At 44.1% G+C, this 15,954-nt stretch overlaps 2 protein-coding genes across 8 annotated transcripts in view; one reads left to right on the forward strand and one right to left on the reverse strand.

Moving 5' to 3' along the window:
• The window catches only part of ccdc32 (coiled-coil domain containing 32), an 18,367-nt gene extending 16,686 nt beyond the window's left edge, over window positions 1-1,681 (reverse strand). The window contains exons 1-2 of one of the 4 annotated variants that reach the window (XM_073040390.1): window positions 1,634-1,681; window positions 373-689 (exon numbers count right to left, since the gene is read on the reverse strand). In XM_073040390.1, coding sequence (XP_072896491.1) covers window positions 373-625 — 253 coding nt within the window. In that variant the 5' untranslated portion in view covers window positions 626-689; window positions 1,634-1,681. The other 3 variants (XM_073040393.1, XM_073040391.1, XM_073040392.1) reach the window with 3 other exon arrangements.
• LOC140725225 (protein-L-isoaspartate(D-aspartate) O-methyltransferase-like) overlaps window positions 1,670-15,954 on the forward strand; it is a 26,821-nt gene continuing 12,536 nt past the window's right edge. For all 4 annotated transcript variants that reach the window (XM_073040386.1, XM_073040387.1, XM_073040385.1 and 1 more), the window contains exons 1-4: window positions 1,670-1,745; window positions 6,289-6,413; window positions 12,452-12,556; window positions 13,003-13,034. In XM_073040386.1, coding sequence (XP_072896487.1) covers window positions 6,308-6,413; window positions 12,452-12,556; window positions 13,003-13,034 — 243 coding nt within the window. In that variant the 5' untranslated portion in view covers window positions 1,670-1,745; window positions 6,289-6,307. The remainder of the gene's footprint in view (window positions 1,746-6,288; window positions 6,414-12,451; window positions 12,557-13,002; window positions 13,035-15,954) is intronic.

Raw genomic sequence — 15,954 nt, forward strand, 5'->3', positions numbered from 1 at the left:
TTATGGATCGTACGCGGGGACAGAGGATTATGGCGCGGGGCTCGTGCACCTGGAAGTGATTAGTTTAATTTGGCTTCATGCTCAGCACTGACACCGTGGGTCTATTTCTCTGCTGTACAGTTCACTGTCCTATGTTACTATGGCAAGAAACAAAGGTCAGGTTGTTCAACATTGTACTCTGCATTAATTTCTTCTCACTGCCTCAGTGCACTTGTGACCTGTCTGGACAGCAAGTTTTTCACTGTATCTTGGTACACTTCATAGTAATAAACCAATCCACCTACTCCCAATCCTGCTAGAGCAGGTTAGATTCTATATCTCCACTGAGGAAAGGAGGAAGTCTGCTGTAAAAAAGCTGTGTATCGCACTCACCCAGCGTTGCCAGATATTGCTGTGAATCAGCCATGGGAGCCCAAGCATTCCCTTCCTCCGCATGATGCTCGTTGCTCATCAAATCTACGTCTGGCACTGTGACAGAGATCGGGCTGAATATTTCAGCGAAGGATTCTGGGAAGCACTCTTTGACTGGGCAATTGGTTTCATTCACGTCCATCATCTGAGCTGGCAGTCCAGAACATATCCTCTCCCATATATCATCAGCAGACTCTGTGTCTCTGGCAGCCATTCCCAAAGACAAATGATGTTGGTCAATGTTTTCTTAGGATCTGTACACACTTAACTGAGGGAAACTGCTGAGGCAAAAAGAAGAATCAGTCTCATACCAGCCATTTCACCAGCACCACGGACAAGAGTCAGGCCGTATGCACTGACAAAGTGATTCCCTTAATGGGGGAGCAACCCACGGTCCCCACAGTGAAGAACAAGTCAGTCCTGGGCCGCAGGAAGCGATGGTAGCAGCACAAGAAACAGAAACAAGCTAAATGCACTTGGCCCATCAAACCAGTTCTGTTACTCAGTGAGATAAGTTCTCTCATTGCCCCTACTTACTCAACATCCTTAAATATACTCTCTCACTAAGCTTCAACAGCTGTCTTGGTTAAGGAATCCAGTATCTATGCTCTGGGCGAAGAAGTTTAGTTCCCATCTCCGTAAAAGCAGAAACAAGCTTTTGACCCGTCAAGTTTATTATGGTTCCATTAGGCTGTCAGAACAATCCCATAATACATCTGTCGCCTGTTTTATTACCCCCCCCCCCCGCTAATTCCCTGCCATTTACCGCACTAGGGGCAATTTACAACAGCCAATTAACCAACTTACCCATAATCTTTTGGGATGTGGGGCAATATAGGAATACACAGAGGAAATCCACGCGCACACAAGGAGAACTTCCAAACAGCACCGGGGACCAGGACTGAACCCGGGTCTCTGCAGCCGAGGTACCTGCCGCCTTTCCTCATCACTCCTTGTTGTTTTGAGACCGTGACCTCCTGGATCCAGACACCCCAAATAATCACCTTTACCCCTACCTGCCAAGCCTAGAAGAATGCCATACAATTTAATGTAATCACCCTTCCCCGAGTCTGGGGGGTATAAATCAATCCCCTCTCACAGAGCAACTGCCCCCGCTCCCTGGGTCTGGTGAGCCTGCAGACGGAGAGGCGAGGGAGGAGGGTGCGAGGACCTGGGGGGAGAGGGGAGAGGGGACGGAGGGCGCCCCGCCAGTCTCACTCACCCTCTGACTTCCCAACCGCTGCCTCCGAACGACCGGGGGAGGGGCTGCGCGGCGCGGCGCAAACGTCATCAAACGGCGACCGCAGATGTGAATGGAGGACGGAGGGACGGAGGTGGGTGATTGTAGAAGAGGCACAGGGAGAGGAGGGAGTGTGTGAGTGATGAAAAGGGAGCTTGGAGCGAGGGAATGAGCAATATCGATTTCTAACTTTAAACACGGCTTTTCCATTCGTAATCCTTAACCTTCGACTCTCCACTTTCCAAACATTTGACCCCCACCGGCGTGACTGCACCCTAGGGTGTTACTCCCTTCAAAGAAGAAATTCCTTATCCTGCATTCTCAGCGGCCCATTTAGTTTTAACTTTGCTTCTGAGTGCTAATTCTCCCACGAGGAGGCAACATCTATACTATCAAGTGTTCTCAAAAAAGAAGTTTCATTTACAGAGACTGGGTACGAATGACTGCTGGATGTTCCGTGGTTTACATGATTAAAAAAGGACAGAAAGGGAAATGAAAGATGTGGGCACGCGGCATTGCTAATCAGGGATGGTATCACGGCTTCAGAAAGGGAAGATGTTTTGGAGTAATCATTTTACTGAATTAATTTGGGTGGAAGTCAGAAACAGAAAGGGAGCAATCACTGTATTGGGAATATTCTATAGCTTTGTTCACCCCCCTCCCCCCAATAACACCAGTGACAATGAAGAACAGATCAGTTGGTGATCTTGGAAGGGTGCCGAAGTAACAGGGTTGTTGTCATGGATGACTCTTAACTTATCTAGTATTGATTGGCATTTCCTTAATGCAATTTGTTAGGTGTGTCTAGGAAGGATTCTTGACAGAATATGTGGGGAAGCCATGCTGCATCTAGTTCTGGACAGTTAGCCTGGTTAAGTGACATCTCTCAGTGGGTTGGCATTTTAAAGACAGTGACCACAATTCCCTGATCTTTACCATAGTTTTGAACACGGATAGAAGCAGGCGGCATGGAAATTTTGGGGAGGGGGAGGGGTGAATTATGATGCTATTGGGCAGGCACTTAGGAACATAGACTCAGAATGGACTTACTCAGAGAAAAATGCACAATGAAAGTGTGGAGATTGTTTAGGGAGCACTTGTATGGGGTCTGGGTAGGTTTGTCCTATTGAGGCAGGGAAAGGATGGTAGGGTGAAGGAACCATGGTTGGCAAGAGATGGGGGATACCTAGTCAAGAGAAAGAAAGAAGCGTACTTAAGGTTTAGGAAGTAAAGATCAGGCAGAACTCTGTAGAGTTATTAATAGCCAGGAAGAAGAGCTAGAAGGAGATATGAGAAGGCCTTGGTGAGTGTTCTATACATATGTCACGCACAGAAGGGTGACTAAAGTGAGGGTAGGATTGATCAGAGATAAAAGAGGAAACATGCCTGGAGTACAGGAGGTAGGGGAGGTCTTTTTTTGTAATTTATTTTTTTTAATGAAGTTCATCATCAAACATTTCCATAAGATGTATTTCAGACATTGTACATATATATCACAAATCTCCACGAAGTATTTATCTGAAGTATACACTTATAGAAAAGAGTGGAAAGAAAAAAACAAGCAAAAGGAAAGAACTATGTACAAGTTGGGAGTGATTTTTTTTTTTACAACAGATTCATTGATTTGTGAGAATAAAATCAGGCCTATGAGGCATTATGTAGTTAAACCATTTTTCCCAGTATGAATCAAATTGTTCCAACTTATGGTTAACAGATGCTGTTATCTTCTCCATTTTGTAAATGTCCATTGTAATTTCCATCCATGTATTTAAAGTTGGGCTCTCCTGTGATAACCATTTCCTAGTAAGAGTCTTTTTACCAGCCACCAACAGTATATTCATTAAATATTTATCTCTTTTTAACCATTCTTGAGGTATATATCCAAAATATATGGTCTTACTCTCTAAGGGTATTTCACATTTAAAGATGTCTTGTAGGGCATTGTGTATCCCCCCTCCAATAGTTTTTGATAACAGGGCAGTCCCAAAAAATATGATAATGATTTGCATCTTGATTTCCACAATTTCTCCAGCAAACAGGGAGGTTACTATCATAATAGGATTTCTGAGAGGGTGTAATAAAATATCTTATCAAGTTTTTCCATCCAGACTCCCTCCATTTCTGTGAACTGGTACACTTCCATTGATATCTCCATATTGTTGTCCATTCTTCCTCAGATATAATTATCCCTCCTTCCTTCTCCCATTTCATTTTAATGTATGAAGTCGAATGTGTTTTAAGATTTGACAACCCCTTAGACATGCTTGAAATGATTTTACTATCATTATCTGAATTATATGCTTTTCTAAATAGCTCTATCAAGCATGTACTTGCCTTGGTTACATTTTAAGTGTCTTATTAACATATTGTTGCATCTGTAAATACCGATAAAAATCTTGTTTTTCTAATGTGTTTCTCTTTAAGCATTTCAAAACTAAACAGTGTTCCTTCTTTCATTATGTTGCAAAGAACTGTTATCCCTTTAGCTGTCCAGTCCTTAAATCTAGCATCCAATTTATTTGGTGTAAAATTGGAGTCATATGCACACCATTTAAGAATTGCAATGTCTCCCTCTAGATTATATTCTTACATAGTAGTTTTCCATATTTTAAGAGTCAATTTCACCCATGGTTTATCAATAGTATTTATGTACCTTTGCAGTTTGTTATCAGCCAAAATGGCTTGTATGGGGATGGGAAGTACCCACTCCTCAATGTTTTTCCATTGAGCGTCATATGATGGGTTGCACCAATATATCACAGCTCTCAACTGTGCTGCAAAATAATAATCTCTAAGAGAAGCTAGGCCCCATCCCCCGGTAGGGGAGGTCTTAATGAATACTTTGCTTCATTTTATGAGTAATTAATGCAGAAAACAGGTCATTGCAAAGGGTTCACAAACATTTTCTTGCACCTTTATATACTTTTAAAAAAGTTAAATAATTAGTGCAAAAAGACAGAGAGAGAGTAGTGAGGTGGTGTCCATGGGTTCAGTGTCCATTCAGAAATTGGATGGCAGTCCATTGTCCATACAGAAATCTGATCAATGGCTATTCAGAAATCTGATGGCAGAGGGGAAGAAGCTGTTCCTGAATCACTGAGTGAGGTAGTGTTCTTGGGTTCAATGTTCATTCACAAATCTAATGGCAGAGGACAAGAAGCTGTTGTTGCATCATTGAGTGTGTGCCTTCAGGCTCCTGTACCTCCTCTCTCATGGTAGCAATGGGAAGAGACGTGTCCTGCACGATGGGGGTCCTTAATGAGTCATCCTTTTTGGGTCATCACTCCGTGAAGCTATCCTGGGTGCTGGGGAGGATAGTTCCCATGATGGAGCTGACCGAGTTTACAACTTTCTGCAGCTTATTTTGATCTTGAGCAGTGCCCCTCCACTGCCCCCACCCCCAATACCAGATGATGATGCAGCCAGTTACAATGTTCTGCATGGTACGTCTGTAGAAACGTGGGAGAGAATGTTAAAGATTAGGAGCCAGGCTAATGAAAGAGTCCCTGGGTTGTCAAATGGTAAAAATATAGGGCATGCAAAATGCTGGGTCAGTGACGTGCGCACACGGTTCTGGTCACCTAGCTATTAGGGAAGATGTCATTTAGTTGAGGAGACTGCAGGAAGTACTCACAAGGATGTTCCTCGGACTGGATGGGGTGAGTTATAAAGAGAGGCTGGAAAAGCTGGGACTTTTTTCCTTGGAGTGTAGGAGGCTCAGGGGTGACCTTACAGAGATTTAAAAAATCATGAAGGACGCTCACAGTCTTTCTCCAAGGGTAGGGTGGACTAAAGCTGGGGGGCATTTAAAGACGTGAGCTGAATGGGGAAAGATTTTAAAGGGATCTGAGGGGAAACTATTACACAGAGGATGGTGGATATGTGGAACGTGCTGCCAGTGAAAGCTGTAAAGAGGATAAAATTACAACATGTAGACAAGTTCATGGATAGAAAAGGTTTAGAGAATGTGGGCCAAATGTAGGCAAGTAGGACTTGGTGAAGAGGCATTGATTGTGTGGATAGTCAGAGGCTTTTTCCCAGGGCTGAAATGGCCAGCAAGAGAGGGCACAGTTTTAAGGTGCTTGGAAGTAGGTATAGAGGAGATGTCGGGGTAAGTTTTTTACGCAGACAGTGGTGAGTGTTTGGAATGAGCTGCCGGCGACGGTGGTGGAGGCGGATACAATGGGGTCTTTTAAGAGACTCCTGGATAGGTACATGGAGCTTAGAAAAATAGAGGGCTATGGGTAAGCCTGGGTAATTTCTAAGGTAAGGACATGTTCAGCACAGCTTTGTGGGCCAAAGGGGCTGTATTGTGCTGTAGGTTTTCTATGTTTCCAAGATCTGGGTTGGCATGGACAGACTGGGCTGAAGCATCTAACTCCTGTTGTATGACTATGGGTAAATGCACTGAAACCTTGGAGAGCTGGAAGGATGAGGAAACTGAAGGAATGAAGATGGTAATTATTACCAGTCCAATGGTAATTGACAGCAAGCTGATGAACGAGTGGAAGAGGGTGCAAGACAGCTACCACTAGCCATGTGTACCTGCAGAAGAAGAGGGATGTTTTGAGTGAGTTTCTGGGTTGCCTGATGATGGTGTTGCAGGTACTGGCACTAATTGTTGTTCTTTGGTTCAGTTCAAGGGACGTGCTGAAAATGCTGAAGCTGTCTGTTATGTTTCCGATGGGTATGCTGCTTTTCAGGACCATGGCCTGGACGTCCTCTGGAAGCTCGCACGCACAGCTCGTCGAAAACCTGAGAAGTGAGTAACTCCTGCTCTTCAGATCTGGCCGAGCTGAATCCGCTCGTTAGTATTGTGTGGGTAAACCCATCAGGTCAGGTGACATGTGGAGAGAGAACAAGGCAGTGCGTTGGGTAAGGACCCCCAGTACCCAGGGCATGGCCTCTTCTCACTGTTACCATCAGGTAGGAGGTACAGAAGCCTGAAGGCACACACTCAGTGATTCAGGAACAGCTTCTTTCCCTCTGCCATCCAATTCCTAAATGGACATTGAGCCCATGAACACTACGTCACATTTTTAATATTATTTCTGTTTTGCATTATTTTGAATCTATACACACACACTTACTGACATTGATTAACTTTATATATTATCATGCATTGAACTGCTGCTGCTAAGTTAGCAAATTTCAAGACATGCTGCTGATAATGAACCTGGTTCTGATTCTAAAAGCCTTAGCGCTTCCGTAGCGAGTGTTTGATACACGTGGGTGAAGGGGAAAGGCAAAGAAGCTCTCAGGCTGTGGGGCTCATATGGCCCATGTGACTTAGAAATTTTCTTGCATCCATCTCCTGACTTGTGCTTTTCAATAACCTTTCCACAGAGATGCTTTCAGTGTTTTTTTGTCTTTGTGGTGTAGTTTTTGCCAGGATACTGACTCACCAGCAGTTGGACCTTCCAGATACGGGTGTATTTTACTACAATTACCGTAGATTCCGGACTACAAAGCGCACCTGATTAAAAGCCGCTGGCTCTAATTTTAGAAAGAAAATCAATTTTGTACTTGTACAGGCCGCACCGGATTTTAGGCCGCAGGTGTCCCACGTTGTAATATGAGATATTTACACAGAAAGATATTACACGTGAGGATTTTTTAACTTTTAATTAAGTCCATATGGTAACAAACAAATACATATTGCAAATGCTTTTTTTCGAACCGTGCCTGTAATACGGCTACTTTTAAATATACATACGTATCGGTAACACACAAATTACGTTGCATATACATTCCAATATCTCCTAGCGACTGGTAAAAATATATATACTGCAGCCTACCAGGAAAAGTTATTGATCGACTTTAACTTAAAAGCAGCGTTTTGGCTCCGCCGCTCCCCCCCCCCCCCACCTTCCAGTTTATCGCAAACCGGTATTTCCCACAAGACGCGGCGAAACCGGATGTGACGTCTAGCATTCCGGGCTGTAGTACAGAAAACATACTAACAAATGAATTACTAAGCGAAAATATTATAAACTAAATAACTGCCATAAAGGCAGCACAATGCTTTTCTTCGAGTGTTTTCCATGTTGATGAGGGTGAGTACAAATGACTGATTTACAATAATTTAATTGTGAAAGTGCGCTTGATTTATCGTACAATTTCATTGGACCTCTGTGAACTACTCATCAATTTTATTGGTCTACTGTTACGAGGCAAAATGTTTTTGGCGGCATGAAAAAAAATCATGCATTAGCCGCACCGTAGTAAAGGCCGCAGTGTTCAAAGCTGATCAAAATGTGGGAAAAAAGTAGCGGCTTAAAATCCGGAATCTACGGTAATTGAAACACCTTGACTGGACGCGGTGATCTCCATTTAACTAATTATGTGACTTCTAAAACCAATTGGCTGCACCAGTGATGATCTGGTGTGTCAGTTTAAAGGGGTTGAATACTTATGCAGTCAATTATTTTGTGTTTATATTTGTATATTAATTTAGATCAATTTATAGAGATCTATTTTCACTTTGAAACGAAAGTCTTTTTCTGTTGATCAGTGTCAAAAAAGCCAAATTAAATCCACTGTGATTCAATGTTGTAAAACAATAAAACATGAAAACTTACAAGGGGGTGGGGTGAATACTTTTAAAAGGTACTGTACATCTGACGTTAGCTTCTCCTTCTCAAATTTCAGGGTGAATTTGATCTTACTATGATCACTGGCACTAAGAGTTCCTTTACCTTAAGCTCTCTAATCAATTCCGGTTCATTGCACAACACTCAATCCAGAATAGCTGATCCTCCAGTGGGCTCAACCACCAGCTGCTTGAAAAAGTCATTTCGTAGGCATTCTAGATATTTCCCCTCCTGGAATCCAGCACCAACCTGATTTTCCCGATCTGCCTGCATATTGAAATCCCCCATGACACTTGTAACATTGCCCTTTTTAGTATACATTTTCTGCGTCCTGTAGACCACATCCTTACTACTGTTGGAGGTCTGTGTACAACTCCCATCAGGGTCTTTTTACCCTTGCAGTTCCTTAGCTCTATCCACAATGATTCAACACTCTCTGACCCTAGGTTACCTCTTTCTAATGATGTGATTTCATTTTTTACCAGAAAGCAGCACCACCCCCTCTGCCTTCCTGCCTGTCCTTTCCATGCCATGTGTATCCTTGGACATTAAGCTCCCTGTTGTAATCTTTCAGATATGATTCAGTGATGCCTGCAACATCATATCTGCCAATCTGCAACTGTGTTGCAAGTTCATCCACTCTTTTCCATATACTGCACACTTTCAGATATAACATCTTCAGTCCTGAATTCACCCTTTTTGATTTTATCTCCTTTTATGTTGCAACTCATCCTCTTGACTGCAATTTTGCCCTATCAACAGCCTCTCCTCGCTACACATTGCCTGTTTGTAAACCAGTTACCTCACCTTCGGCTCTAGTATCAGCCTTTCCTATGATACTTCTTGTATGAAAGTATAAGCAGCTCAGGACACTGGTCACACCCAGGCTCAACCTTTTAGTTCCTGACTTTGAGGTTTTACCAGCATCTGCCTCCACAACCTCTCCACTAACTGTTCTGGCACTCTGGTTCCCATCCCCCTGCAACTCTAGGTTAAACTTCACCGTGCAGCATTAACAAACTTTCCCGCTAGGATATTAGTCTCCCTCCAGTTCAGGTGCAAACGCTACTTTCTGTACAGGTCCCATCTTCCTGGGAAGAGGGCCCAATGATCCAAGTATCTTATACCCTCCCTCCTACACCAACTCCTTAGCCAAGTATTAAACTGTATAATCTTCCTTGTTCTGGCCGCACTAGAATGTGGCACTGGTAGCAATCCTGAGATTGCAGCTGTGGTGGTCCAGCCCTTTAACTTGGCACCTAAACTCCCTGTGCAGAACCTCGTCACTCGTTCTCCCCATGTCATTGGTACCTACTGGTACATGGACCACGACTTCCGACTGTTCACCCTCCCACTTAAGAATGCCATCCATAAAGATAATGTTGTCACATCAGTACATTGAACGTTGTACAGAGTAAAACAGAATACAGAATAAAAGTTTACAGTTACGGAGGAAGTCCGGTGCATGTAAACAGTAAGGTGCAAAGCCATAATGAGGTAGACTCTGGGATCGAGAGTCCATTTTTCATTCAGTGGATAGAAGCTGGCCTTGAGACTAGAATTATGTGCTTCGGTATGCTCTGCCCGATCCAAGGATGAAGAAGAGATGATGTCTAGGGTGGGTGGGGTACTGAGGCAGTGAAAAGTGTAGACAGAATCCCTGGTGGAGAAGATGTACAACACTGCAATTCCTTGTGGTCTTGGGCAGAGCTAAGTCCTCATGCATTCAGATAGGATGTTTTTTTAACCAAAGTTCAAAATAAATTTATTACCAAGGTACATATTTCTGAGGCCTGTGTCGGTCAGAGTTGACTATGGATATTGTGTCCTAGCTGTCTAGATACGCAAGCCAGTGCAGTACGATATTGAGAGCGAGCTGTTGCCCGTGTAGCAGGCTCCCCCCTCCATGCATCAGATGAACCCAAAGGAACGGCAGAGACCGATGCAGTTTGGTACCAGTGGTGTCACAGGAGTTGCCAGTCAGCGTTCAACTCAATGCCTTCGGGACTCCAGCTGCTGATTTTTTCCTTGGGGTTTACTCCCAAAGCCTTCCCCATGATGAGTATAGCTGCAAGGCAGCAGAGGTTTGAGATCAGAGTTTTCCTTCTCCTAGATGAGCTGCCGACCGCAGCTGATAAGCCCCTACTGCCCGAAGCAACTGGTTTTAAGCCGCCAGTAACCTGCCTTTGCCCCTTCTCCTGTGGGTAGAAGTTTTTCCGCTGGGCTTAGTAGCTGAGCCACACATGAAGGCCAGGAGCTGGACTTGGTTGTCAGGGGCTATTGAGGCACACGCCAGTGGGAGCATTTAATAGGTAGTGGGAGCTTGTCCCCATTAACACCCCCCTTCCACCCCCACCAGCTGTAACGATCTTAAGGAACCAAGAAGTCAAAGTACGTAGATGTATTAATATACAACCCTGAAATTCATTTTCTTGCAGGCCTACTTGTACTCAATAAACCCATAAGGGAATAATAACCATAGCAGAATCAATGAAAGACCACGCCAGCTTGGGGGTTCAACCAATGAACAGAAGAGAACAAACTACGTAGCCCACAGAAGGTCGCCATGGTTCACTGGTGCCATCTTGCATTGATTAAAAGTTGGTGAGGTTCAAATGGAATGTATCAAATTTCTTCAGCTTCCTGAGAAAGTACTGGTGCTGGCGAGCTTCTTTGGTTTGGTGTCTACGTGGCTGGACCAGAACAGACGACTGGTGAAGCTCATACCTCGGAACTTTCAACCCTCTTGACCTCAGCACCTTTGATTTAAACACCCACCTCCTGTTGCTTTTTTGTTTTTCTGACATTGACGGGAAGAGTGACATCAGTCCTGCTCACTATTATTTGTGATTCAACTCGCGACATCTGCAAAGTTGGAGATGGAATTGGCGCAGAATCTGGCCACACAGTTGTGACTGGTAAAGGAGTAGAGTAGGGGGTTGAAGACTCAGCCTTGTGGGGCATCAGTGTTGAGGACAGTTGTGGTTATCAGACAGAAAGCAAAGTGTGTAAATAAATAGATCTTTCTTAAGTTGACTCATGGGGTCCGAATGCAGGGGTTTCCAACCTTTTCTTATGCCATGGATGGAGGGGTCCATAGACCTCAGATTGGGAGCCCCTGTCCTGATGATGGTGAGCCAAATGTGATTGTCAGTGGGGAGGGGGATGGTGGTGTGGGACAAGCTGTGTAAGTGACTGAGAACATGGCACATGAAAAAAGGGCACAGAAAACTAAAATTCAGAGTATTTCTAAAATTATTTGTAATATTGATTAAAACTCAAACTACTAGAGGAACTCAGCTTCTGTGCAGACAAAGAATTGTTTACTTTTCCAGTTGAGATTCTGTACCGGGCATGAAAATGTAGAGAGGAAAGCCTTATCTTGAAAACAGATGCAATGGAATTGAGGAAACTGAGAGAATATTGATGTTGGCTGGGACCTGGAGGTTCTTGTCACTGAAGGCCAACACGAAGGCACAGTATGTGACAGGAAGACAAGCGGTATGTTGGCTACTAGGAGTATTTTCGTGTGTCACTGTAAGACTCACTACAATTCTACAGGGCATCTGGTCTATGGGACATACTTTTGCTCTTCTAAACTATAAAAGGAACAGGCCTGCCTCAAGAGACTGCAATAGAGATTCACTAGGTCAGTCCCAGGAGAAGCGTGCGAGTGGACTGGGACTCTAAGCTCCAGACTTCAGAAGAACAAAAGGATATCTCATTGAAATTAGAAAATTCTTACAATGATTGACAGGTTGGATGTAGCAAGGGTGAAGTGAATAGAACCAGGGGCATAGGCTCCGAATAGGGTAGAGGTGATGGGCAAATATCTTCACCCAGAATGTCCTGAATCTTTGGAATTCGTACCCAGCAGGGGTGTTATTGAAGGTAGAAATTGAGAGTGCATCAAAAGTGCCAATCATACGGTTGAACTGCTCCTGATGAGTATTTTCTACAGGCCATGTTAGATGAGATTGCCAGAGGTATTCTGCGGTGCCAGAGAGGGGGGCTAATTGCTTCCAGCTCTGGGTAAGGGTGTCAGGCTGATGGACAATGCTCACTCAGACTGTTGCATCTTGTCTCTTGGACTGTGAGAGGCTTGGGGGAGGGGTGCAAGAAACAAACATTACTATGGACTGCCTGAGCCAAAAGCACATCCTATTCTGCCAAGTCTCTGCTAAACCGCAGTTTTTGTTGCATGCAGGAAATGGTGTCATTCATTCTGAGAGAGTGTTCAGGACAATGATGGCCACAAACCGAGCCCATTACTCCAAAACCTCTCCCTTCATGGATTCTCCACAGAGTATAGGTGAGTCCCTAACAATGCCAGATGGTGGGAAGTTATGAGAACTGGGGTTGTACCTTGGGATATCAGACCTGCACCCGAACACTCCTCGCTCGCTCCACTCCCCTCCCCTCACTCCACACTCCATTTCCCATCCCTCGCCCCACCCTCCCTATCTCCACTTCTATTCCACTCACTCTCTCCCTCACACCCCTCCCTCTCCCTGGGATTCCACCTTGGGCTGTAGGTAGGAGATGTGTGGATGGAGTGGAGGGGTTGGTCAGCTGCCCCACTCCCCTAGCCCCCAATGGGTTTCTGTTCATGTCTCCGAACACTCGCCATGTTTTGTCACAGTAGCCCGTGTGTGTGAGATTACTACATCATGTTGTGTCTGTCTGTCTGTACAGTATCTACAGGCTGTTGTCAGGGAAGTAGATCTTCTTGTCATATCTCCCTTTTTATTTCTCTAGGTTACCAGGCAACCATCTCTGCACCTCACATGGTAAGTGATGGACAAAAATCAGTACGGACATACATATCCTGTTGGACCCATATACTGCCCACGGGTCTGAAACAGTTGCTGAGGGAAGGGAGTGTCTCACTCAGCAAGTGGGCATGACAGGGGGCTGGGCTGATTCTTCACTCAGCCCTCTCAGCTCCCCAGGCAAGAGACACACCAGGCTGGGCGTGCACGTTCCGCTCGTGGTGCACGCATTGTTAAAATGCTGGGTCTACAAGAATCTTTGGGCTTTACCGAGATGGATAGAGCCGTATCCACTACTGTTTGTAGAATTTACCTTTTAAGGGCATTGTGTGTTTCCATACCAGGCCGTGATACAACCAGTCATTATACTCTCCACCATAAATCAATAGAAATTTGTCAATGTTTTAGATGTCATGCCAAATCTTTGCAAAGCCCTAAGGAAGTAAAGGTGCTGCCATACTTGCTTTGTAATGGCACTTGCGTGCTGGGCCCAGGACAGGTCCTCTGAAATGATAACCCAACAATTTAAAGTTAACATAAGATCATAAGAAATAGGAGCAGGAGTTGGGCATTCAGTAAGAAAATGGCTGATCTGGCTGTGGACTTAGCTCTACCTGCCTTTTTCCCATAACCTTTAATTCCCCTGCTATGCAAAAATCTATCTAACTGTGTCTTAAATACTGTATATTTAATGAAGTAATCTCTACTGCTTCCCTGGGCAGAAAATTCCCCAGGTTTACTACTCTGTGGGAAGAGTAGTTTCTCCTTATCTGTGACCCAATCTTGATGCTATGTCCTCTAATTCCAGTCTTTCTTACTAGTGGAAACAACATTCCTGTCTCTGTCATGTATGTTTCTATAAGATCCGTTCTCATTCTTCTGAATTCCGGCGAATATAGTCCCAGGTGATACAATCTCTCCTCAGGCTAACCTCACCATCTCTGGAATCAATGTCTGCAAAGCTGGTATATTTTACTTCAAGTAAGGAAATCATGCCCTCTAGCATCAAAGGCCAGCATTCCGTTGTCTTCCTGATAACCTGTTTCATGTATAAACCAACCTTTTGTGATTCATGCACAAGCACTCCCAAGTCCTTCTGCACAACGGCATGCTGCAATTGTTCACCATTTAAATCATAATCTGATCTTTTATTTTTACTTCCAAAGTGGATGACCTCACATTTCCCACCATTGTACTCCATCTGCCAGACCCTCACTCACTCATTAAACCATCTGTCTGCAGACTCTCCACATCCTCTGCATAATTTGTTTTTTTCCCCACTCAATTCCCTCTTCTAAATCATTAAGGTATGTTAGGAACTGTTACGGGTCCAACAACGACCCTTGTTACACTCCTCTCACCAACCAGAGAAATACCCATTTATCCCAACTATCTGCCTTCTAATCATCTACCCATGCTAATATATTATTCCCAACCCCATGCATCCTTACTTAAGGATGTGTCATTTATGCGGCACCTTATTGAATGCCTTCTAAAAATCCAAAGAATATAATATCTACCTGTTCCTCTCTATCCACTGTGCTCAATAGATCTTCAAAGAACTCCAGTAAGTTTATTAAACAGGACCTGCCCTTCATGAATCCATGCTGTGTCTCCCTGATGGAACCACTTCTATTGAGAAATCTTGCATATTTCTTCCTTAACGAGAGTTTCAAGAATTTTCCCTACTACACATGTTCTGCTAACTGGCCTATCGTTATTTGCCTTTTGCTTGTATCCTTTTTTTAAACAGTGGTATGACATTTACTGTCTTCTTATCTGCTAGGACCAGTCCAGAGTCCAGAGAATTTTGGCAAATTATCACAAATGTGTTTATCATCACATTCTTGAACAAAAGGGGATAACTACACTCACTTGCCCATCCATTGAGATGTTCCCACAACCAATGACCCCACTTTAAGGACTCTTTGTCTTGTCTCAGTTCTGATTATTTATGGTTATTTATTGATATTTGCATTTGCGCAGTTTATTGTCTTCTGGACTCTGGTTGATCTTTCATTAATCCTATTGTAGGTTTCAATAGGTACATTTAATGGCAGAGAAATGTATACAATATACATCCTGAAATTTCTTTTCTTTGCAAACATCCACGAAAACAGAGGAGTGCCCTAAGAATGAATGACAGTTAAATATTAGAACCCCAAAGCCCCCCCCAGCTCCCCCTCCCATGCATAAGCAGCAGCAAAGCAACGATCCCCCCCACCAGCAAAAAAAACATTGGCACCCCCCACCGAGCACTCAAGCATGCAGCAAAGCATCAGTAAAGACACAGACTTGCAGTACCCCAAAGACTACTCGTTCACCCGGTATTCGACACACCACAGGCTCTCTCTCCCTAATAAGGGGAAAAGAGGTGTCGCCCTTTCACAGCGAGAGGGTAGACGTAACAAACAACCGGCTGATTTGCGATGTTAAAAGTCTGTTGCGTCTCTGGGCACACAGCCAGCAGACAGCTCACTGCTTTCGATCACGATGCACCAGGGGTGACACCCACCTCGAGCCCGCCCGCCTCCGGAACCCTGAAGACACGCTCGTTTCCTAGGCCGTGTCCTTGGCATATCGAATAATAGGCAGTCATAAGACCCTGACAGCGGATCCTATTCCTGCAAAGAACCGAAGTCAGCGTGTAACTCCAGGTCCGGGTCTTCGGAAAACCTTGAAAGGGAAAAATAGAGGTATTAAAGATAGAAATGGAGCTGTTTCCGAAGATGCAAGCAATGAGGTTGCTATTAATGTGCTATTATCCCTCCTAAGCTCCTATAGTTGCTGTTCTGTAGATTTGCTGAGTATGCCCGTAGGAAGATGAATATCAGGGTTGTATGTTGTATGTACTTTGATAATAAAATTTACTTTGAACTTTGAGCTTTATTATTACTTCTGCCATTTATTTCAATACCCTGGGATGCATCCCATCAGA

This window comes from Hemitrygon akajei, chromosome 3 (assembly GCF_048418815.1).
Source record: "Hemitrygon akajei chromosome 3, sHemAka1.3, whole genome shotgun sequence".
NCBI lineage: Eukaryota > Metazoa > Chordata > Chondrichthyes > Myliobatiformes > Dasyatidae > Hemitrygon > Hemitrygon akajei.